The following is a 24,266-nucleotide window of genomic DNA, read 5'->3' on the forward strand; positions in this document are numbered from 1 at the left end:
AGTCATTTCCAAACTTTATCCATATTAATAATTCACACTAGAAAGGTAGACAAGTAGACAAACCATTTAATATGAAAACAAAATTCACCACCAAACAGAACAATAATTTCGAACCGGTCACTTCAGTCCTAGCTTGGGGGACTTTTTCTGAGGTTATACGTTGTCTACCACATGGTGGGACAGGGAAGCTAGAAGCTCTAGCACCTAGAACTAGAACTGTGTGCAGCCCAACCAACTGAACTCATAATATTAAACTTGGCCGAATAAGTAATATAATTATTATAATCGTAATTTTAATAATAATAATTTTTATATTCTATTTTATTTTTGCTTGCCTTCGCCTCCCTCATAGGAATGAATTGCGATGTTCGCTTCGCTTGGCCAAAATCGCGTGTCCCCCCGGCTTTAACGTTTGATGTTGGAGTCTCCTGTGTTAAACTGCTTAGCATCTCCACAGATTGCAATTTGGGTACTAGCCAGTGACGGTATACGGTCTCTGGTACTAGCACACTGCTTTGGATAAAAGCATCTATTAAATGTAGTGTATTTCTATGTGATATAATTAACCGGGGTATATAAACCACCCTGTTGGTAGTACTCATCTAATGGCGAACTTACCTCGATGTGTTTTTTCAAATTTGATGGCGAATTGTTGAATGATGACAGCGAAGTGTTTTTTGGAAGGCATAGGAGACACTTGAAGGAATATGAATTTTTTTTTTCTTCTATGAATTCAAATAATTCGGCTAAATAAGGCCAGGGGTGTTGGGGAAAGTCATCCGCTGCAGCCATGTCCGATCTACGTACAAATTAACGTACAAATCTGAGCGCTGATTGGTTATAGTCTGTTACACGGTACACGTTAACCTTTCGGTATTTTATTAAGCGATTTAAAAATAGAAAAGGAACGAGATGTTTGTGTAAATGTAACGAAGTGAAAAGTAAAAATTTTCGCTTTGAAATGTAGTGAAGTATAAGTATAAAGTCTTACCAAATAAAAGTACTTGAGTAAAGTACAGATACATGGAAATGTTACTTAAGTACAGTAACGAATTACATTTACTTCGTTACTGTCCACCACTGGCAGATAATAACTACATTATTTACCCAACCAATGACTAGTCCAAGAAAACAGGTTTACTGTGCTTAATAAAGACTTTCTAACTCTGGGATTCAGTAATGTGGACTGAAGTATAGATTGGTGTAGATTGAACTGGAAGCTTATACTGGCTTCTAGCAGGAGTTGCTGCAGAAAGATGTCATCTTGCTCAATCTATAATTTGGCAAATATTGCTGGAGTCTACTGTTGAAGACTATAAGACTTTAGTGAGGGATATTATTGCTTTTACTATTAGTGAGGGAACTTTCATGAGGTTAGTGTGGTGACATTAGGCTAAACTGAAGCTTGTGTCTTTGCAGGAAGGACATATTCATATAAGAATAAACAGCAGAATGAAGGAATGAAGGAGTCAACCAAACCTACTCAACAAAAGTCAAGGTTACTCTGTGGCCTAATGACATAAAATATAATTTCTTCTGTAGCAGAATCCCTACAATACATTTGAATCTCTTTTTTTATGGGTGATAGATTTGTGATCCCAACCACCACCACAATGGTTTAGCCTGTATTTTCTTTCTAGGCAACCAATCGACACGATGGAAGACAATGTGAAGAGGTATGACTCCACAGGAATGTTCCACTGGTGTCCCCCCAGAGACATTGAGAAGGCTGTACTGGTGAGTAGGCTACTGCTGTATTCTAATACACAGAGAGAAAGTCATACTAGTCAGTTCTGGTGTAGTCTAACACACAGAGAATGTCATACCGGTAAGTAACACTCAGTGAAGGACATTCTGGTGGCGACTCTACTATAGTTTAAATAGGAGGTTCGGATCTCAAAGTTCTCCAGTGAGCCCAGTTGTCTAAATATGTAGTCTGGCTAGGGGGCATGGATGATTAGATTTGCATTCTATCATTGAACAGCTGTGAAGAATGTGGTCTGTTGTGATTAAACGTGTCTTTAAACTCCATGTCTCTCCTAGTGAAACCATGCTAGTGAACCTCTAATGAAGAAACAACAGTTGTGCTATAGATTATACTCACAGCTAAACTGGTTAAAACAGTGAAGAGAACACACTTCCACACAAATTAGTGAAACTCATACTGCTACACATACTAATAATGCTGATAATATGAAGAAGAAACACATATTACAATCCATCTGACCTTTAGCTTAAACGTTTTAGCCTTGCCACATGTTCAATAGTGCAGAACGTTTGGTCCAGTCATATGACTCCTGAATGATACATATTGCTTTTGTTTCAAAAACCACCCGAGGCAAGTAATCAGTACTCTACAGACCTCACTTATTTGGAGATGGAACACAATGAAAATGTGGACTGGCTAGGAGACCCTAAAGCAGAGGTCACCAACATGGCACCAGGTCGCCCCCAAGGACCTCATGAGTCGCCCGCGGGCCTGATCAAAAGCTACATCTTTTTTTTTTTGCTACTATTAGAGATTGTCTGCGGTTGCCGTGAGGCTACTAGCTAGCGGGCTATGTAAATAATGTACTCGCGGTTGCCGTGTGATACTCGCCGCCAAACCCCCCCCCCCCCCCCCCCCCCTCCGCTCAACAATCGACACTCCCCACCCCCCCCACCCCCCCCACCCCCGCTCAACAACTGTAATATACCGTGTATGTATCAAACTGGTAGCACTCCGCAATAATTGGTATCCAAGAGGTAGCTCCCAGTTTGAAAAAGGTTGGTGACCCCTGCCCTAAAGAATGAAGTTTTAATAACAACTCTTCTTGGTAATCATATTATTTTCCCTGTCCCCAGTCTTGTCTGTAACCCTGTCAGTTATGCTGCTGCCTGTCTTGGCCAAGACACTCTTGTAAAAGAGATTTTAAATCTCAATGAGTACATATTCTGGTTAGAAAAGGAAAAGTTAAGAAATAATCTAAAATGTATTTGTAATGTATGTACAATATACAATATATAATGCTACATTAGCTGTTGTTTTAATTGTCTGTTTTAATCTATGGAAATGTGTGCTAGACACACAGTTGTTGTATAGCTAACAGAGGTGTTTAATATTTAACAAGGCTGGTTTAGTTATAGCTATCAGAACTGTTTGCGGTATTTAACTTGTCAGAGAAATTTTATAACAGAGCTAGTTTTGGTTTGGCTAACAGTGCTAGTTTAGTTGTGGCTAACAGTGCTAGTTTAGTCATGGCTAACAGTTTAGTCATGACTAATAGTGCTAGTTTCATTGTGGCTAACAGAGCATCTTTCTCTTAATCCCCCAGACCCGCAGTGAGGCATCGGTGACGGCTTTGAAAGGCCATGTACTGGTGTGTGTCTTTGGTGATGTAAATTCAGCTGTGGTGGGCCTGAGGAACCTGGTGATGCCCCTCAGGGCCAGTAACTTCCACTTTCATGAGCTGAAGCACATCATCTTCGTGGGATCATTGGACTTCATTAAGAAGGAGTGGGACACCCTCAACATCTTCCCAAAAGTCTCCATCTTACCTGTGAGCCTGCTCCAACTCAGAGCATTGAATTAGTTCTGAGTTTTTTCTTCAGGTTAAAAAATAAAATGTAGCTGTATTTAGGCCATACTGCACTAATATTATTACAAAGGTCAATAATAGAATATATTATTTGCAAATTTAAATAACTGAACTTAGAAGTCAGTAACTGAGCTAAATTATTTCTGATAGTATTGTGAAAGTACTGACCTTGTATGAGTGTTTGACTAATGTTTGTACTGTTTATTTTGGTTTTGTTTGTTTTTGTGAAGGGCTCTCCACTGAGCAGAGCAAATCTGAGAGCTGTGAACATCAATCTGTGTGACATGTGCGTCATCATCTCTGCCAATCAGAGTACTGTAGAGGATTCGTCAATGCAGGATAAGGAGTGCATCCTGGCCTCACTAAATATCAAATCCATGCAGTTTCAAAACTCTGTATGTGTTCTGCAGGCTAATGGACAAGGTAGTGATACCTCTTCAACACACACATACAGATGTACCCTCCAGTAGGACCACCACGGTCTAGACCAGGGGTACTCAACTGGCGGACCGCGGTCCGGATCCGGACCCGAACGCAGTCCTGTCCGGACCCAATCTCATTCCTGATTAACTGGATACGGACCAAAACAAAACCGTAGCATATATTTCAGGGCTATTGAAAAAACACTCCGTCACAAGTGTTACATTCGCCACCCCGCTCAACAACTTACGTTCGCCACCCCCGCCACACCGGACCTCAGGTCACAGGTATCTGCCAAAATTGGACCGCGGACAAATTTAGTTGAGTACGCCTGGTCTAGACCTTATTTTTTCTGAAGTGTACTTAAAGTGAAATAACTGGCTGACAGATATTGTGCTGTGAAAATATTGTACAATGCCAAAATAATCTTCATCTGATTTGATCTCTGGTATTATTTCTTTCCTGTGCTAATAAATCTTTACTCAGCATAGTAGTTCTTTGATTATGTCAACAAAACCAAGAAGCTGAATTGAATGAAGGGTGATGTAAGAAATTAGAATTTCATTAATGGACTGCTTAGTTCATTAGCTCATGTTATTCATCCTCAGACACTAGCACGAACTAGACTAGCAGAACGACTAGCATGACTGCAGTTTCATTTTCATGAAAATATAAATGTGTTTTGATGACAATAAAACATTGCTGTACAATAAAGATTTATTTCACAATAAGAACAAAAATGTTTGGTACTGGGATTTAAACCAATGATTTTATTTTCTGCAAAAGAATACTGCGAATTTGCACTATTGAATTTGCACTATAACATAAGCAGCATGTAATATCAGTTATTGAAACTTCTTGAAGCTGTGTGAAAAGTGTTATATAGACAAGCTTGCCTTGTAGCCTTCACATTAGGTATTTTTTGTATTGTACAAGCTTTCTGAGGAAGTGGGGGTCAGTGCTTCCAACGTGCTATTTCTCATTACCAAGACAATAGGCGCTAATCACTTCACCATGGGGAAGTGTGCTTCTGGGTGGATGTACGAACATTTTCATAAGGTAAACCAGCCACCCAGTAGCCTTATGTGGGTTGCACTATATTTCTACCAAATTATGGGAAGTATGCCCAGCCCAGGTCAGGATCCACACAGTCATTCAGTGAAGTCAAGTATACTGGAGTGAAATCACACTGGCCTGACTATTCCTGTACTGTAGTACATACTTCTTGTGATTTGTTCCTCACTGTGTTTGTGTTGAATCATTGAATCATTACAGCCTGAAGCTGGCCCATAGGGTTGTATTCCCCAGCTCTTGATTAAGGTTTTTATAATCCTGTTGATGTTCTACACCAGGTATCACCAAATGGCGGACCGCGGCCCGGATCCGGACCCGAACGCCGTCCTGTCCGGACCCAATCACATTCCTGATTAACTGGATACGGACCCAAATGCCAAAAAAATTTATTTTCAGACGAGTGTTACGTTCACCACCCATTTGAGTGTTACGTTCGCCCCCCCCCCCCGCTCAACAACTTTCGTTCGCCCCCCCCCGCTCAACAACTTTCGTTCAACACACCCCCCCCCCCCCCCAAAAATGGACCGCGGAAAAATTTAATTGATTACCCCTGTTCTACACCCTCAAGCATTCCAAGCATTAATATATATATATATATATATATATATATATTAGTGGTGGGACTTTAACGCGTTAATTTCGATTAATTAATTACAGGAAAATTAACGCACTAAAAAAAATTAACGCATTTTAACGCATTTAACGGACGAGACACTTTTGCACCGTGGAATGTTTCTCAGTGAACGAGTTCCAGACATACAGATTATATGGACCAGATGGAAGTAGGCTACAAACAAAAATAGTGTTATTTACACTTTATGTAGGAAGGAGTTCGCTTATCACAGGAGCACTTCCACCCTTCGTTACCACCTCAACGCAAAACATGTTGCGGCTAAAGCTGGGCGTACACTGTGCGATATTTTAAATCGTGTACTCAGCTCCAGCTCAAACTGTACGACTAAATCGCAGGGAGATTCGGCTCGTGGAGCTGCTTCAACAGTGCGATACTCTCACGAGGAGCGATTTGAATTTCACACATGTTTGATATTCTTGCGACGCTGCGATTTCTGATCGGGAGTTGTGAATCGCTCCTCGTATACCTGTGTAAACTATACGATGCACGACACGCGATTGAGCTGAAACGAGTGAAAAATCGGCTGAAAATGGGCCAAAAATCGCAGTGTACGCCCAGCTTAATGCGCAGGTCAGTAATGATAACTTAGCTGCTAAATGTATTCCTAATACGATAGGGTGACCAAACGTCCGTAATTCACATCCTGTGAGGAAATGTCCTGGTTTTTAAATTACCTTCATTGGACCATTAAGACTGGATTTAACTTTCGCGAGTGGCCGTAGCGCGCGACTCCGCACGCGTTTATACATGACGCGTCACATTATTTGTGTTGTCCGCTCCCTGTGGTCGAAGATAAAGACTTACAAGAAGCGCTGCGAATTGCGTCAACTGATGCAAGTTACGAACTACCGTCCAGGGGTGAGTTTCCCAAAACGTTCTTAGCGCCAACCCAGCAAACAGTGAACGTCCCGGGGACGTTCGCGGACGTTCTTATTAGAGGTTTTTTATAACGTTCGTGATAGGACGTTCCTAGGCCATAACGGACGTTCCCAGCAGATCCCCTCGAAGTCCTGGCGGAACGTTCCCAAAGATACATTCACAGGACGTTCGGTGACGTCCCCGTATAGTCGTTGAAATAACGTTATTTTTGTTACATTTAGAGAATGTTTGAGAACGTCCGGACGTGGTCCCGCGACCGTTGTCATGGTGCGTGCGTGAAAGGCAGTCAGCTGATTTAGAGTTTTACTCACTAGAGGATTAGCAAGCGGGAACATAAACGCACGAGCCGTCTTCTCGCGACGTAGGAACGTTAGCTATCATGAATATTCTGACAGAAGCCGTTATTTTAAATTCAAGGTGAGTCACCAACATTTGATTAAAATATGGTTAGCTAGTAAATACATATCTTAGTAAATTTATCTTCTGAGTTGCGGCTAATGTATGAGGTGATTTTAATAAACCCTCAGCTAACCCCTCTGGATAATCATAAAACCCGATCAGCAAAATCAAACAGTTGTACCAAAAACGGATGCCCATCTGTGGCTGGACATTATTTCTATATGGTCATGGCTAGAGCTAAATTATCACTACGCTACGCTACCAAATGATAGTTATATGAATCACTGCATTAAGACTTCAATAGTAAGTAACGTTAACTGATGTTGATGGTCTCAGCCACAGATAACAGCCGACAATAGCATTCGCTATAAGTAGCTAGCCACATTAACAAGTTAATGCCAACTATAGCTACCTAGCTGGGTTAGCATTGATTTGAGTAGCTGATGTTCTTCAAGCAAAACGTTCAAATTACTTCATTTATCGAACACTTTATTATAACTAGAGGTCACAAAATTAAATGTTAACAAACGTGTATCTTTGTCTATTTTAGGCTTCACCCCAAGAAACGTGTGAAAAGGAGGCTTGAAACGGCGTTCAAAATGCGCACATCAGACACTTTTTTCGCATTTCAAATAAAAAATAATAACTTGTTTACAGCCTATCACTTCTTGTGTGTTCATTTTTATTCCATATGCAATACCCGGATTTACTAAATCAATAAAATCTAAGTTGTTTTAGAAGTAACATAAGAAGTAGACCTAAACAATTTAACACATAAGAGACGTTTAAAGGACGTTCCTTAAACATCCGCTCATTGTCCTCTGGATGTTTCCAGGTGGTCCTACAAACGTCCTTTGTAACGTCCACTGAACGTCCCCTGAAACATTTTGGCGACCCTACAAAAAAACGTCCAGAGGACGTTCGCAGTGTTGGTTCGCGGGACGTTTTTTTGTTAGCTGGGAAGTACTTCTTAACCTCGTACGTAAGAATGAGGTAACGAAGTACTTGGCGCTAAGAACGTTTTGGGAAACTCACCCCAGAAAGACAATGTCGAAGAAAATCCAGCAGCTGTATGATGAGGAATAGGAAGTAAAACAGGTTATTGTGAAGAGCGCCACAAATGTGGCTCTGACTGGGGATCACTGGACCTCTGTTAGCAACAAGAATTATCTTGGTGTGACAGCTCATATAGATGATGAATCTATAGATGATGAAGATCCAGTCATTTGCTTTGAGCATGCAGAAGACCACTTCTAGGCACTATGGAGATGCCTGTGGCAGAAGCCTGGGAAATTAAAGAAATTGCTAAAATGCTATTAAAAAACATCTTCTGATTTACTTCAATTCTTCCAATATCCTGAGCAAAACTCCCAAAATTAAACAACATTTTTGATCAGAATTTCCAATGTTCTGAACTGTTTTCTGCACACTACACATATATTGGTCTGTGTAGTAGACTGGTGGAAAAATAAACAAGATGTTGAAGTTTATGATTATGTTCATTGATTCATTCATCATTCAAACTTAAATTAATATTTCTCATGTTAAATACTGAAATGCGATTAAAATGCGATTAATTTCGATTAATTAATTACAAAGCTTCCGATTAATTCGATTAATTTTTTTAATCGTGTCCCACCCCTAATATATATATATATACAGTTGTGATCAAATTTATTCAACCCCCAATGCTGCGAAGGGTTTTATGGAATTCAGTGCACATTTGTAATTGTGTTCATAATGAAATCTTACAAGGACTTGTTAAAGAACTAAATGCAACTAAGATAGCATCAATTTTTTTTGTCATAAAGTATTAAATGGCCTTTTTGTGATTTCTTCATTGACACAATTATTCAACCCCTTTACGACTACCACTCCTAAGAACAGAGGTTCATTCCAGTGTTTTCCATCAGGTATTGAAAACATCTGTGGATGTCAACGAGCAGCAATCAAGCATGATAAGCACCAATTAGGCAGATTTAAAAGGACTGTGATACTCAGCTCCTTCTAGACATCTACTGGTGTGTTTCCAAGCATGGTGAAGGCAAGAGAATGGTCCCAGAAGACAAGAGAAGAGGTTATTGCTCTTCACAAGAATGGCAATGGATATAAAAAGATTGCGAAGTTGTTAAATATTCCAAGAGACACTATCGGAAGTATCATTCGCAAGTTCAAGTTAAAGGGCACAGTGGAAACGTTACCTGGTCGTGGCAGAAAGAAGATCATGACCGCGACTGCTGTGCGCTACCTGAAGCGTAATGTGGAGAAAAATCCCCGCGTGACTGCTAAGGAACTGAAAAAAGACCTGTCAGATGTGGGCACTGAAGTTTCAGCTCAGACAATAAGGCGCGCACTGCATAACGAAGACCTCCATGCCAGAACGCCCAGACGCACCCCCTTGCTGACTCCAAAGAACAAGAAAAGTCGACTGCAGTATGCCAAAAGTCATGTGGACAAGCCACAAAGGTTTTGGAACAGTGTACTGTGGTCAGATGAAACTAAATTAGAACTGTTTGGGACAATGGACCAGCGCTATGTTTGGAGAAGGAAGAACCAGGCTTATGAACAAAAGAACACCTTGCCTACTGTGAAGCATGGCGGGGGGTCAATTATGCTTTGGGGCTGTTTTGCTTCTAATGGTACAGGAAAGCTTCAACGTGTGCAGGGTACCATGAATTCCCTTCAGTACCAGGAGATCTTGGAGGAAAATGTGATGGAGTCAGTCACAAACCTGCGGCTTGGGAGACGTTGGACCTTCCAACAGGACAATGATCCGAAGCACACATCCAAGTCCACTAGAGCATGGTTGAACATGAAAGGCTGGAACATTCTAGAGTGGCCATCGCAATCACCAGACTTAAATCCAATTGAGAACCTCTGGTGGGACCTAAAGAAGGCAGTTGCAGTGCGCAAGCCTAAGAATGTGACTGAACTGGAGGCTTTTGCCCATGAAGAATGGGCTAAGATACCCATAGGTCGCTGCAAGACACTTGTGTCAAGCTATGCTTCACGCTTGAAAGCTGTCATAACTGGAAAAGGATGTTGTACTAAGTACTAAAAAATAATGTCACTAGGGGGTTGAATAAAACTGATAATGATGTGAGCACAGTAAAGACATTTGTGGTTATTCCATCATAAATATTATGTTATGTTTGTCTAATTTATAAGTGCCTCTTTGATATAATTGTAAATAAGATGACTGAAATGATCAAAATCAATGTCAAACCGGCCAAAACACTTTATTTCAGTGGGGGTTGAATAAATTTGATCACAACTGTATATATATATGGGCATTGAGTCATAGGATAGGATTTGTTGTGGTCAATCCAGGCAGTGCACAGGATGGGCTGCCTGGTCTACTAGTCTTCCAGAGTGACTTTTTTATCCACCAGTAGCTGGTACTTGGCTCCTCTGGTGTTCTTGCCAATGCCTTTCGGAGACCCGTACATTTATTGAGCCATGTGCCAAACATCTTAGCCATGGTAATTCCTGACAGTAGCCTCCATGAAGGCCAGAAATGCTGCCTTCACAGCAGGAGACCAGGGAGGCCTGAAGACAGCTAGGGCCAACCTGTCCCGTGGCATCAGGGAAGCGAAGAGGCAGTACTCTAAGAGGATATCTCTACACTTCAGTGACAGCAGAGACACACGGAATCTTTGGCAGGGAATTCAGACCATCACGGGCTACAAAACCTCTCTGCAGACCTGTGACAGACCTGGTCGTGTGCTGAAGAACTGTGCCTGGGAACTCGCAGAGGTCTTTACGGACATCTATAACGCCTCTCTGAGTCAGGCGGTGGTTCCTACCTGTTTCAAAGCCACCACCATTATCCCTGTCCCTATGAAGGCATTGCCATCCTGCTTCAATGACTACCGTCCGGTTGCACTAACCTCCATCCCCATGAAGTGCTTCGAACGACTAGTCATGCACCACATCAGGTGTTCCCTGCCCCCCTTCTTGGACCCCTACCAGTTTGCATATCGGTTTAATCTCTCGACCGCTGATGCCATCTCCACTGCTTTACACTCAGCCCTCACACACCTGGACAGGAAGGACACCTACGTCAGAATGCTGTTCCTTGACTTCAGTTCGGCATTCAATACAATCATCCATCAACAGCTCAGTCTGGGGCTGAGCACATCACTGTGGAACTGGCTGCAAGACTTCCTGACCGGAAGACCACAGGCAGGTGCAAACACAACAATCTCTCTCTGAACACCGACAAGACCAAGAATATTGTTGTGGACTTCAGGAGAACTTGCACTCAGCACACTGCCCTGTTCATCAACGATACTGCGGTGAAGAGGGTGAGCAGCACCACATTCTTGGGTGTGCATGTCACAGAGGACCTCTCCTGGACCATCAGCTCGGCATCATTAGCCAGAAAAGGCTAATCAGTGGCTCTACTTTCTCCGCAAACTAAGAAGAGCCGGTGCCCCAACCCCCACCATGAGCACCTTCTACAGTGGGGCCATTGAGAACATCCTGACCAGCTGTCTCACCATGTGGTATGGGGCCTGCACAGCATCCTGCCGCAGGACCCTCAAGTGCATTGTGAGTGCAGCTGAGAAGACCGTTGGTACGTCTCTTCCCTCCCTTCCGGACTTATTCAGCTCCCGCCTCACACGGAAAGCCCTCCACCTGGCAAGAGATCCAACCCACCCTCTACACAGTTTTTTCAGCCTGCTGCCATCAAGGAGGAGACTGTGGAGTCTCAGGGATAGGACCACCAGACTGAAGGACAGCTACATACACCAGGCTGTGAGGATGCTGAACACTCTCCCAGCTTTACCCCCCCTTCCACTCTTAACCCCAGCACACCAGTGGCGGATGCTGGTCTTTCTAGGAGGGGAAGCTCAATTTCAGCCTACATCATAAAATGTGTCGGTTTATTTATACATAAATTCTACCCTCCGTTCCTTTTCAAGAAAATGATCTGTGACCCTGTTGTACCAACAAGGTGTCAGAAAGAGTGATAGGAGTCAGTCTCCAAACACAAGCAGCTACAACAAAAACCACCAAAAATAGAAGCTCGGTTTGTCAGTCATTTTTAATGAAGAAAATGCCGCTAAGAAGAAAATCTCCAGTTCAACTCAGAACAGAATGAAAAACATAAAAAATTAAATTAAATGCTCCCACGGAGGTTTACACCAAAAGATCGCTGATTCGCTCATTTCGCTGTCAATCAAAAAGGGATTCAGCATCAGACAGATCATCCAATCATCATCCAGAAGCTGAGCATCCGGGCCAGCCGAGGCCAGCCCACTGCCCCATAGACCCCCAGAGATGCTGAGCGTCCGATGGGCGGGACAAAGCCCAGCATTTATCCAATGGCTCGTCTCGTTTCGCTGCACTCTTTGCTTCGCTATTGAACTCTGTAGACGCTCAGCGTCCACACCATTTAAAGCACTGTGAAGCTGCGGGACTGAGTGAGAGGAAAGCCGCGTCGTTACCAGCGATAAGAAGCTGATTCTGAACAAAAGTTGAGCGCGTTGTAGCTCATATTTTGTCAATGACATGTACACACAACAGTATATGTTTAATCACTTTTTTTTTTGACATTTTAGGGGAAGCTGAGCTTCCCTTGCAGTCTTAGAGCAATCGCCACTGCAGCACACACTCATACAGCATCCGGATCAACACAGTACTGAAAGCTAGTAACAGTACCTACAAGAACTGTTATGCACTCACACATCTCATACATGCACTACTGCTCACATTGCACTTTCTTACCCTTTTAATACCCCCTACCACTGTGTCCTAAAGAACTGCACAAAATTTTTCAATTACCAGCCATAAGCTACTATATTGCACTACTGTTCATACATGTTGCTACACTGGTACTGTTATTCCTTCTTAATCCCCCATCTCATTTCACTACCCTTGTATTGCACTATTGTCTACTCTGTACAGTTATTGTTGGTATTGTCTCACTCTTATTATTTATAATTTTATTTTTACTTCAGTGTACTTTCGTGTTGTTTTGTGCTGAAACTTGGGAAGGAGAGTAACGTAATTTCGATTCTCTGTACATATGCAGAATTGACAATAAAACTACTTGAACTTGAATGATGTGCAGAGGCAGATGATTGGCTGGTATTTGGACTGCCCCTTTTCAGGTCTTCAGTTAACCATTCACAGTGGGTTCCATCTATTACCCCTTAATTAATTTTGTGGTGCCTGGTCTTCATGGAGTGCAGTTAGCTTCTTCAGTGTGTAGGTGTGGACCATGTCAGGGTTAGGAGTTGTCCAGCATCATCTCTGGTGACCCTGACTGTGTGTGTGTGTGTGTGTGTGTGTGTGTGTGTGTGTGTGTGTGTGTGTGTGTGTGTGTGTGTGTGTGTGTATTTTGTCTCTAGCTAAAGCAGGCAAAACATTGAACTCAGTCTGTGTGATACAGAACAGGAGCTGTGGAGCCTCAGTCCCTATTATCACCGAGCTTGGTAAGACACACCGGTGTGTTTTGGGGTGATATTGGTGTTAATTTGAATATTTGTATTGCATTTGGTTTCCATGTTGTATATGTGTCCTTTTGTTCTATGTAAATGAATGTCTATGTGACTGTGTATACGATATCTGTGTGCACATTAAATGTTTGTTTGGTTAATATTGTTGCTTTCATTGGATGTATGTTTTGTAGTTGTATGGTATTGTTTAGTAATGATTTGTGTGTGTGTGTGTGTGTGTGTGTGTATTAAACGTCTGTCAACTTTTTTCTCCCTCCTTTATGTTCTGGTGCCATATAGCCACACTGGTGTATCATTCAGCAGATAAAACTGTCTTGTTTCACAGATAACATGTACATGTTTTTTTTAGTATCAGTGGGAATACCATGAAGAATAATGTCTCTGTGAGGGTCAGCTAACAGAACAACTTTCAAGAATGTAATGCTGTTTTGAACAGTGTTTTATGTGTGTCTTATGTTTGTCTGTTTTATGTGTGTTTGGGTGATATGGGGTGGCTATGAATAAATGTATGTTGTGTATGTTGTATGTTTTGTGTGTTCATAGTGAATGACAGTAATGTGCAATACCTGGAACAGGATGATGATGATGACCCAGACAGTGAACTGTACCTCACACAACCCTTCGCTTGTGGGACAGCATTCACTGTCAGTGTGCTTGACTCTTTAATGAGTGCTGTAAGTATTCTCTCACTCTCTCTCTCTATCTGACATACACACACACACACACACACACACACAGAAAATTACTTGCATAAGTACACATACAGTATGCACACACAGACATGGATGAATAAAGATCTTATTCTATCAGATGCTGTAAAAGCCCATGTACTTTCTCTGTTTCTCTCTGTCTCGCTTACAGACCTACTTCAATAATAACATTCTGACATTGATCCGGACACTGGTCACAGGTGGATCCACCCCGGAATTGGAGAGTTTGTTGGCGGAGGAGAACACCCTGAGGGGGGGCTACAGCACCCCTGAGACTCTAGAGAAGAGAGACAGGTGCCGCATCACTCAGGTGGCCCTGTGTGAAGGGCCCTTTTCTGTTTTTGGGGTAAGAGAAATAGAGATGAGAAATTAGGTAAGAGACAGAAAGTGAAAATTAATGCGAGAAAGAGAGAGACAGAAAGATAAAGAGAGAGACAGCTGAAATCCACTTACACAACAAACACCAAAGAGCCTCAGGACAACTACATAATTTTAATACCCCAGTCACAAACAAACAAAAGAAAATAATTGACAGTGTACAGATATAGAGAGTAGAGCCTAGCTATTGGTTATTAAATAGTGGGATGATTATACCTGCAGCAATATTTGTAGTATCTTATGATAGACTAAAAGAGAACCACTTGATCAGCCTTGTTGATTAATGACTTCATTATTTTGGCAATAATGTAACATGTTACATTCATATCAATTTTGTTAAAACAAAAATTGAATAGAGACAGAGAGCAGGAGAGAGGAAATAGTGACACAGAGAAAGAGAGAAAGACAAAGCAAGAGAAAGACAGACCACCAGAGGGAGACAGAGAGGTCCTCAGCACAAAACCTCCTATCCAACCACCACACACTACCATGCAGTCATTTCTCATCAGTGTAAATGTTCTTAGAAATTTCCTGATGCTATGCCATTCAAAAATTTTCTAATAGCAGTGGTCTGTGAAACACCGATCCCTGGCCACAGGGTCATGTACAGATAGATCTCCCATTGTACAAGAGTTTACACTACAGTTACAGTCATGGCCTGAATCCACACACTTGCAGCTGTTGTTAAGTGGCTCCTGAGCACTTTACTGAAGTACTGCTTTTGATAGAATACTTTGTTCACCAGTGCTGGTTTTGATGTTGCTTAATGTATCGGATGTCAAACAGACCATGACAGATTTTGCCAACAGACCTATTTTTTTTGGAGTGTGTTAAATGCTAGAGCAGAGTGTTGCTTAGAGTTTCTTAAACCCATTTTCTTCCCTTTGAAAGTTCAAATGCGGATATTTTTGTGGTTGTGCTAGGAGTCATTTGCATTTCACATAGCGATAATCTGGCTATAATTTTTGGGATTTCTAGCGATTTCTTTCTTGTAGCCTTATTTCATTTGCAAAATGTCTCATTACAGTTTTTTTCTTTAGGACATGGAAAAAATTGATCAACAATAGCTAGTGTTAAGAACCCCCACCCTGTAGTTCGAGGCACACTCAATTGCTCTGCCACAGCTCTCAATTTGGCAATAATAACAGTCACATTAGCGCTAGACAAGGCAGAGATGTCTGCCACTTGCTCGATTAACCTTTTACAATAATCGAGTGTAAATTCACCATAAGAACTTCTCTGCTACCCTTTGAATTAGTCTAATGAGCACTTCTGTGGCCATGTTTAAAAAAAACTGGCCTGTACTGCCTAGCCTGCTATAGTCCCGTCCTGATTGGCTGCCTGAGGTGGAAAGCTGTGGAACCTGATTGGCTGAATAAAGTTGAGGGCTCTGGAATATGATTGGAAGGCTTATGGAATCTAACCTGACTGTAGTGGAAGACCATGGCTCTGTTCGAAATAGCCTACTACATACTGGATACTGCATACTGGACTCAGTATATACTGGATACTGCATACTGGTCCTCGTAGTAGTATGCAGTACAGTTTCCAGTATGCGACAAAAGCAAAGCATACTACGGGGTCACGTGAACGTAGCATTGCATGATGGGATGCAGTACACCACGAAGATAGCTCTGTTCGCGTACTGGAATATTTTGCTGAAGTAGTAGGTCATCTGGGTATGTTTTGCGTACTGGAAAATTTCATTTTGGTCACATACTGCATACGGCATACTGATTTGGGGCTCGATCAGTACACCAGTAGTATGAAGTAGGCTATTTCAAACAGAGCACATGAAAATGAAAATGCATTCTGTTCCGAGTGCATTTTCAAAATGCTTTTTGACACAGATTGAGCGCTGTTGGTGTCGTAGTGTTATTGCAAACAGGAGAGGCGCTATTTCCCCTTTAAAGTTTGAATTTTGACACCTTTTTAGCGTGGTGGTGAGGTTGAAAATTACATTTCAAACGCGTTATCACATTTTAATTATAAGTTTGATACAACTTTTGCATGATCACATGAAACTTTATAAATCAAATCGACAAATACATTTTCATTTAAATAAAGGCACAAATAAATAAAGCAGCAAAATGTATGTGTAAATTAAATATGAATAGATGTCTACCACATTGCAAATGTAAATTGAATTATTTAATTTGAATTTTGAGCTCAAAGTTGCTTGTATGAGTGTAACATGTAAATGCAAATTTAGGAATACATTGTCATTTTGCGTATTATATTTTAATTTTAATATTAAAAGAATACCTTTCATACCACCAAACCACAGTCAAACTACCGTGTGCGCGCGTTCTCGGCGCAGCTTTGGGCAGAATGGTCCGGGATAGGGGTCACGGAGTGGATCATATAGGCTAGTTTTCAAATCGAGGAAATTGCGTCCATTAAAAAAATGACTTTTTACTCATATTTTTATGGGTGCTGAAACCTAAAAAGGAGTAGACACGCCTTTGATAATATTTCAATCATTCAAAATAGGGAAATTGGTAGTTTTCCCATTGCAGAATTAGAAACGGAAAACACAACACATTTGTGTTAACGGTAAGTAAGACGGACTTACACGGACCCAAGAGACGCAAGGTCTCGTTACTAAAACTGAACTGGCAGTTTGGACTGTGTCCAAAATGCCGACAGAGAATCCACACACGCCAAGCTTACGTTAAATAAAAAAACAGTTTGGACTGTATCCGAAAAGCCGACAGAGTACGCCCAACTACGTCAAATAGCAAAACACTGGATGCGCATACACGAAGAACGAACGTCAAGTAATACAGAGGAAGAGTATACACGCCGATCCTACGTCAAATCCCAGTACAAAAGACAGAAATAGAATTCTAGGAAATGCCTATAGGAATGGGATTGCCGGAGTAGAGGTCACAGCAGATTAGAAACGTAAGCGACAAAGCCTAACGAAGTAAGGGGAGACGTCTCTCTGATAACCTGAGCCCAGCACCACAGAGTCGTTAAAGTATTTCAGTTGTCAGCTTTTAGATATGTCCAGTTTATGACCCTCAATAACCTGGAGAAGGTCTCTGAGCAGCAAGGAGACTCAGTCAGTTTGCAGTCAGAAATACTCTATTTAGATTTATTGTAAAGCAGTGGGAGAAATGTATAGATTTGTGATCAATAAGTAGAACAGGGTTACACATATTAACAACATACATCACCTGTGACACATATTTGAATTCTAATTAATGTAAAGGAATATAGCCCTTCTAACCAGCAACAGATGGTGTTTTAATAACAGAAAGAGTTGGTGTGTGGCAGGCAGAACTGGCTTTCCATACTCTATATAAAGAACTTACACAGAGGCACATGTAGAGAAAACATGCATTTTATTCTTACATGTTCATATTTTTATTTACAGGAAGGAGGTATATATGGCGACTTATTCCGCAAGGCAATAAAAACGTACAACATGCTGTGTTTTGGAATATACCGGTTACTGGACATGCCCCGCACCACTGAGACTGACTGCGTGAAGCGGTGAGTCACCTGCAGCTGCACATGCATGTCACTCTCTGTTCACAATGCACTGTTCATATCGTAATGTTGACAACTCACTGTTCACATTACTGTTTTGGCATCAGTGTTGTCATCACACTGTTCAGATCACACCAAAGACACACCATATTTTTCATTACCTTTATCTTTTCTATTTAGATGAAATGGAATTGAAATTAAGTAAACAATAAACACATTAAGTGCATAACATTAAGAAAATGCTGGCAGATGAAACACTGGTGCAGTATTGATCCTGAGAAAAAAAACAGCACCTTATGGTTGCATTAAAGATAGATCAAATAAATAGATTTTCAGTATCAATTTTAAAATATGTAATATATTTAGTTTTGGCAGTTAGTTTGGGTTCTGTGATTGGTGGGTCCATGTAAGAGCTACAGAAAGCTAATTGGTGCTTTTCTGTGCTGTTTACAGTACAATGTTGACACTACAGTGTTCACATTGCAAAATTTACTATTCGAATCACACCGTTTACAATAACAATTCGTTATAATTTGAAGTGACTCCAATTTAAATATTTGAAACATTTTATTTCAGTGAATGATTTACCTTTAGTAATGTCTATGATTGAATATATTTTTATATAATAATAATAATTCTTATTTGAATAATGATTTTACATCTTAATGATTCATATCTGAATGACTAAAGTCTATTTTATCATAATGATGACTGTTAATTCCTCATTTTCCTACAATGCCCAGTGGCAACACAAACACAAGTCCTCATTCTCTCTCTCGCTCTTTTGTCACAGGTTTGTAATCACAAACCCTCCATACGACCTGGAACTGATCCCTACGGACATGGTCTTCTGCATGGTGCAGTTTGATCCATCTGGGGATCAGTTGTGCACCACTCTGCCAAAGTCTTCGAACAAAAAGAACTTGTAGAAGTATGCACACACTGCACCCTCTCTCTCTCTCTCTCTTTCGCACACACACACACACACACACACACACACACAAACCACACTCGCACTCACTTACTGTCTTTTTCCTCTGTCCCATCTCTCATTGTCTCCCTTTCTTTCACATTCCTTCTCTTTCTCTGCACTACTATGAGTGCGTGCGTGTGGTGTGTCTGACCTGGTGCTGCTGAATGGTGTGTGAGGTGTGAGATGTGAGTGCATGTGCACGTTTTCTGCTGCAGCGGTGTGCCGTTTGCATGTGAAGTCTATTCTGTTTTAGAATCTCCTTCATGATCACATGATCGGACGTGAAACAAACCTTACACAAACTCATGAAAGTGTCATCTTACCTATTCATTTAGTCTCAATGCAAGTTTGCCTATGACCACAGGTTACAATAATCTTAAGTGGTATATCCTCTCCTTTATTGACATTGTCTTATCTGAACATGATTTAAAAACACAATTATGAAAGCCATTGCTGATGTTTCAGTACTTCTGTACAGAGCACTGCCTTCTCAGTGTTTCAGTACTTCTGTACAGAGCACTGCCTTCTCAGTGTTTCAGTACTTCTGTACAGAGAACTGCCTTCTCAGTGTTTCAGTACTTCTGTACAGATCACTGCCTTCTCAGTGTATGAGTGTGAGAACCTTAATAATAATCCAGGCACAGACAACAAAGTTCGTGGTCTCCTTGCCTGAGAAACAAGGTGTGCTATTAATTTTGGTCTCTATCCTTAGCTCCACTCTCTGAACCAACCAGTACCATGAAGTACACAACGGCAATGTTTAAAAAGATGATGTTTTGTCTGACTGAATATAAGTGACCCCAGTCCATGTCATCAGGTTAGCTGTCCTCATCAGCTGTTATCTAGGACTGAGGAATCTGCATTCCCTTTGTTGTGGAATTTCTGGAGATTTATCACACCTAATAAAGATTTTGTTATTACAAGTAAAGGTGTTGATGAGAAGGAAAAGAAGACAAAAATGTCCTTGTGCACAGGAAATAACTCTATCTCACTCACACAGTGTTTGAGACAAGACAATACCAGAAGTCACTCACACAATTTCCCTCACACACACACACACACACACACACACACACACACACACACACACACACACACACACACACACACACACACACACACACACACACACACACACACACACACACACACACACACACCTTTACACCCCTCCCTTGCCCTCCATGGAAGCTCAGTTGTTATGGCACGTGTTGGAACTAGGCCTAATTTGGCAAGCACAACTCTTGTCTGGTTACCTTGGGAACTTTCCACTTACGGCTGGGAGATTGTAAACTAGACCTCATTCCATAGAAACATTAAATTAAATAGATTCATCACTAAATATTAAATGGACCATTAGACAGTCTTCAATCGGACCATTGATCTCACTTGCAATCTTAGTCTCACTCACAGTAAGCCTGTTCTTAAACACCTGACTTTGGCTGATTGGCTGATTTCAAGGTCCTGTTTAGTGGGGAGTCAGGTGTGCTGGAGCAGGGAGCACCACTGGTGTGTTCAATGCTGGGGAATTTCAGGACCAGTGCTGAAACAAACCTAGGACAAACCCTAAGCATCGGTAGCTTAGAAGCCACAACTTGTGCAATGTGAATGGTTGTGCAATGTGAATATTGGAAAGAAAAGTTTGCCAAGCACAAAGTGATTTGTATGAGTGAACACACTACTCATAAGATCACTTTGCCTTTCTCTCCAAAGTGCAAATGAGCAGAGAGGAAACAGGTATGAACACTCACACACATGAATGTCCTGCCCTGCCCCAGTGTCTTCTAACACCAGTGGTTAGGAGTGGAAAACTGATAACCAGTGCATTCACCGCCAGCCAAGCACCATGTTTCTGTTAACCCTTTGCTTTCTGCCCCAAAAGACTCACTTTTTGGTATACCCTTGCATGCTCTTGTCCTTGCTTTTGGGACCCACTGGAACATTTTGTCGATTGTTGTTTAAACTATAACTATCAGCTGAGATAGCTTAGCATTTGGTTGGTAGTTTATGAATTCACACTCTATATGGTCTTCTCTTCATCTCAGGAGCATTTATCTTTACCTTAGGAACATGCTTTAATTTACAGTCTTGCTTAGTCACTGTAACAGACAGCTATGCTGTACCTTTAAGAGCATATAGTTGTAAATTCTGAGAGAGAATGAGAGTTGGATCAGTAGAGAAGACAGCAGGAATCGGTAAGAGAAAGACCATTACCTTTCTGTTAGTCATCCTGCTAATGCTGTATGGTGTTTTACTCCATGTTCCTTTATGGATGAAATGTTCATAGCCATGTGATCTGGCTTAGCATAGTCTAGGTAGAGAGTGAATGAGCCTTCAGAGTACCCACACGTCCATGTCACTCCATGCTAACCTTCCCCGCATGACTGCTACCACAAAGCCCTGGTTCCCACTCCAGCCAAGAAGCATTACAACGACTTTAATGACTTAAGTGAGCTTTTGTGCTAGTGAGAGGGGTTGCTTACAGAACTGCAATGTCAGTTTTACTATAGTTAAGCTATAGTTAAAAATGGCTAATACACACACTCCCCTTGTGGGTTCTTTTTTTCCTCTGCATTGATCCAAGATAGCGCCTTTGTTTAGCGACTACCTGCTATGAATTTTCTGTTTGTTTATTTATTCACCCAAAATACAAGCAGTTAAACCATCTAGGGATAATTATTTCTCATAAGTAATATCTAGACATTGTCATATAAAGAACTGTTTAATATAAATAATTCTGTACTAAATCTCCTGGTGTACCATAGCCTGGATGTGTCTCTAAAAAGATTTCTCCTAAAAGGTTGGGTTTTTAAGCTTTTCATAGCACGAAATCCATCTTATTAAAAATGACATAAGATTTATAACTTGCTGTGGAATCTGGTAATAGTTCTGTTTTAATCTTTTTAGGTCTGAGTGCTGCTGTTCTGATACTATTGACCATAACATTCGCCTTGAGCACATGGTTGGGTTGCAGAGTCATATCCTAGTTTAAGTCATATACTGGTTTAAATGTTTTCTGTATCATAGGACCTTCTCAGCCAATGTGGCCAATAGCTTTCATCTATTGCCAACATTGAGTGAGGATAGTCATTCACTGGTTAAAATCTAGTCTGTGTCATTGGACCTTCCCAGTCAATGTGGGCAATAGCTTTCATCTGTTGCCAACATTGAGAATGGTGTCCCCCAAGGCTCTATATTAGGGCATGTTCTCTTTTTAGTGTATATGCTTCCATTAGGTAATATCAATCAGAAGCATAAAATCTCCTTTCATTACGCAGATGACGTCGTCCTCTAAAACTCAACATGTGCACATTTAAATGTCTTAGCAAGTGTTCAGATGGTATTAAAAGTTTGATGGCCAACAAAGACACATCTAAGGACATTTCTAAGTTACTTAGGATTGCAAAAGCCGTGGGTTAAGAATCTTTGTTATTTTTTAATTCTACAGATCAATTAAATTCTATGATCAAATACAGTTTTTATCAGATTTGTACAATCTCAAAAATCAAACCATTTCTTATATTTCAAGACTTTGTTTCACTATGTCTAGATTACTGTACTATATGCAAGAATTAATAATCCTTCAATGTGCCATTTTCAGTTCAGAATCCATTTCCTAGGCTGCTTATGGAAACCTAGAAATTAAACCATATCACCCTAGTCTCTCTTCATTCACTCTGCACTTAGGTCTATGAGGTTCTCAGATCAGATACTTCTGGCTGTTCTGGCTCCACATTTGTGGTCGAAGCTTAAAGGCAATCATGCTTTTGTAGTCACTGTTCTGAAGCTGTGAAACAGCATACTCCTTAATAATACAATTGCCTCATCTGTTACCGATTTTAAATCAAGACTTAAGACTTGCTTATTAATAACATGTCTTATTTCTGTTGTTGTTTTAAATGTGACCTAAAAAATAGCTTATTTCCATTGTGCATCACTTTGCAGAACACATGAAACATGGAAGAAGATGAAGAGAATTGCCTCTCCAAAAAAGCATCAGACCCACCCAACCAACACACTGCTCTCATGAACAGTTTGACCTTGCAGTACAAACGCATGACCACTTCTATCACAACAATAAACAGAAGAAGAAACAGAAGACGAGAACCAAGGACAAATCATATACATTGCTGACATGGTCCATATGCATCAATCAGTCAACTTTGATTATGATGTCCCAAACTGAACTGGATCATAGCAGTCAATATTATTGACAAGTATACTGTTTAAGATGCATTTTACCTGCATAGTAAATTATATGGTGGTATTTGAATATGGTTTGTATATGAATATTATGAGATTTGTTGTGCGTATATGTTGACGAGAGCAGATAATCCTAACACTTCAATTTGCTAGAGCAGTTTACACTCAGAGGAACTAAACTCAATAATAATGCATGCTGGTTTAAATGTGATGTATTCTGATGTTATACTACTACTTATATAATAATAATAATAGTTTAATGTTTGTATATTAATGTTTGATTCTAAAACTAAACATTAAAAGCTATTTAAAACATTAAAATTTGGCCACTTTTTCAGCCTGGGAGTTTCATGCCCAAATCCGGCCCAAAATAATTTTTCCCTCCCAATCGGCCCAAACTAGAGATTGACATGAGCCGGCCCATCGGAAATCCTCCCGAATATCCCGATTAGCCACTCCGGCTCTGGTCACAAACTTGAGGCCAGATGTTGTGTTGTATTCTGAAAGTAAGCGGATAGTGCATTTCATAGAGCTAACTGTTCCATTTGAAGACGAAGTTAATGCAACATATGAAAGGAAAAGGTTGAAGTATGCAGATTTGGTGGCTGAGGTAAGAGATTGGGGCTGGCAAGCACATATTAGACCTGTAAAGGTAGGGGCTAGGGGTTTCGTGGCGAAGTCTGCCACAAGACTACTGGCTGAGTTTGGATTTAGAGGCTGTGTGATGAGAGCAGTGGTAAAGGAGTTGTCAGCGGTAGGTGAGAGATCTAGTCAGTGGGTGTGGCTAAGAAGGGCTGAGGTAAGGTGGGGTAAGGATAGTACTTGAAGAGAAAAATTGTTTGGTGTGTGTGATGTTGAGATATGGGTAGGATTGTCACTTGGCTTTTCCAATAGCTGTCGGGTAGCAGGGTTGTTGGTAAAATTTTGTGATGGGCTACATTGTGAGCTTGGAGGGGGGTGGGTCTGGGACGCCAGACTCCACTGATTAGCCTTCTGGAGGTGTTGGGGGCTCAATTAATCAAAACACCAACGAAGGGAGGTGCCTTCCTGATG

General features: G+C 41.0%; 1 protein-coding gene across 1 annotated transcript in view; it reads left to right on the plus strand.

The window, feature by feature from the left end:
* The window catches only part of LOC143510489 (calcium-activated potassium channel subunit alpha-1-like), a 51,483-nt gene extending 28,057 nt beyond the window's left edge, over window positions 1-23,426 (plus strand). Inside the window, exons 2-11 of the mRNA XM_076999884.1 lie at window positions 1,420-1,498; window positions 1,641-1,737; window positions 3,315-3,539; window positions 3,809-4,001; window positions 13,344-13,427; window positions 13,995-14,125; window positions 14,313-14,507; window positions 17,922-18,040; window positions 18,831-18,968; window positions 22,956-23,426. Coding sequence (XP_076855999.1) covers window positions 1,461-1,498; window positions 1,641-1,737; window positions 3,315-3,539; window positions 3,809-4,001; window positions 13,344-13,427; window positions 13,995-14,125; window positions 14,313-14,507; window positions 17,922-18,040; window positions 18,831-18,966 — 1,218 coding nt within the window. The 5' untranslated portion in view covers window positions 1,420-1,460 and the 3' untranslated portion in view covers window positions 18,967-18,968; window positions 22,956-23,426. The remainder of the gene's footprint in view (window positions 1-1,419; window positions 1,499-1,640; window positions 1,738-3,314; window positions 3,540-3,808; window positions 4,002-13,343; window positions 13,428-13,994; window positions 14,126-14,312; window positions 14,508-17,921; window positions 18,041-18,830; window positions 18,969-22,955) is intronic.
* The last annotated feature ends 840 nt before the right edge of the window (window positions 23,427-24,266 follow it).

This window comes from Brachyhypopomus gauderio, chromosome 3 (genome assembly GCF_052324685.1).
Source record: "Brachyhypopomus gauderio isolate BG-103 chromosome 3, BGAUD_0.2, whole genome shotgun sequence".
Classification (NCBI taxonomy): Eukaryota; Metazoa; Chordata; class Actinopteri; order Gymnotiformes; family Hypopomidae; genus Brachyhypopomus; species Brachyhypopomus gauderio.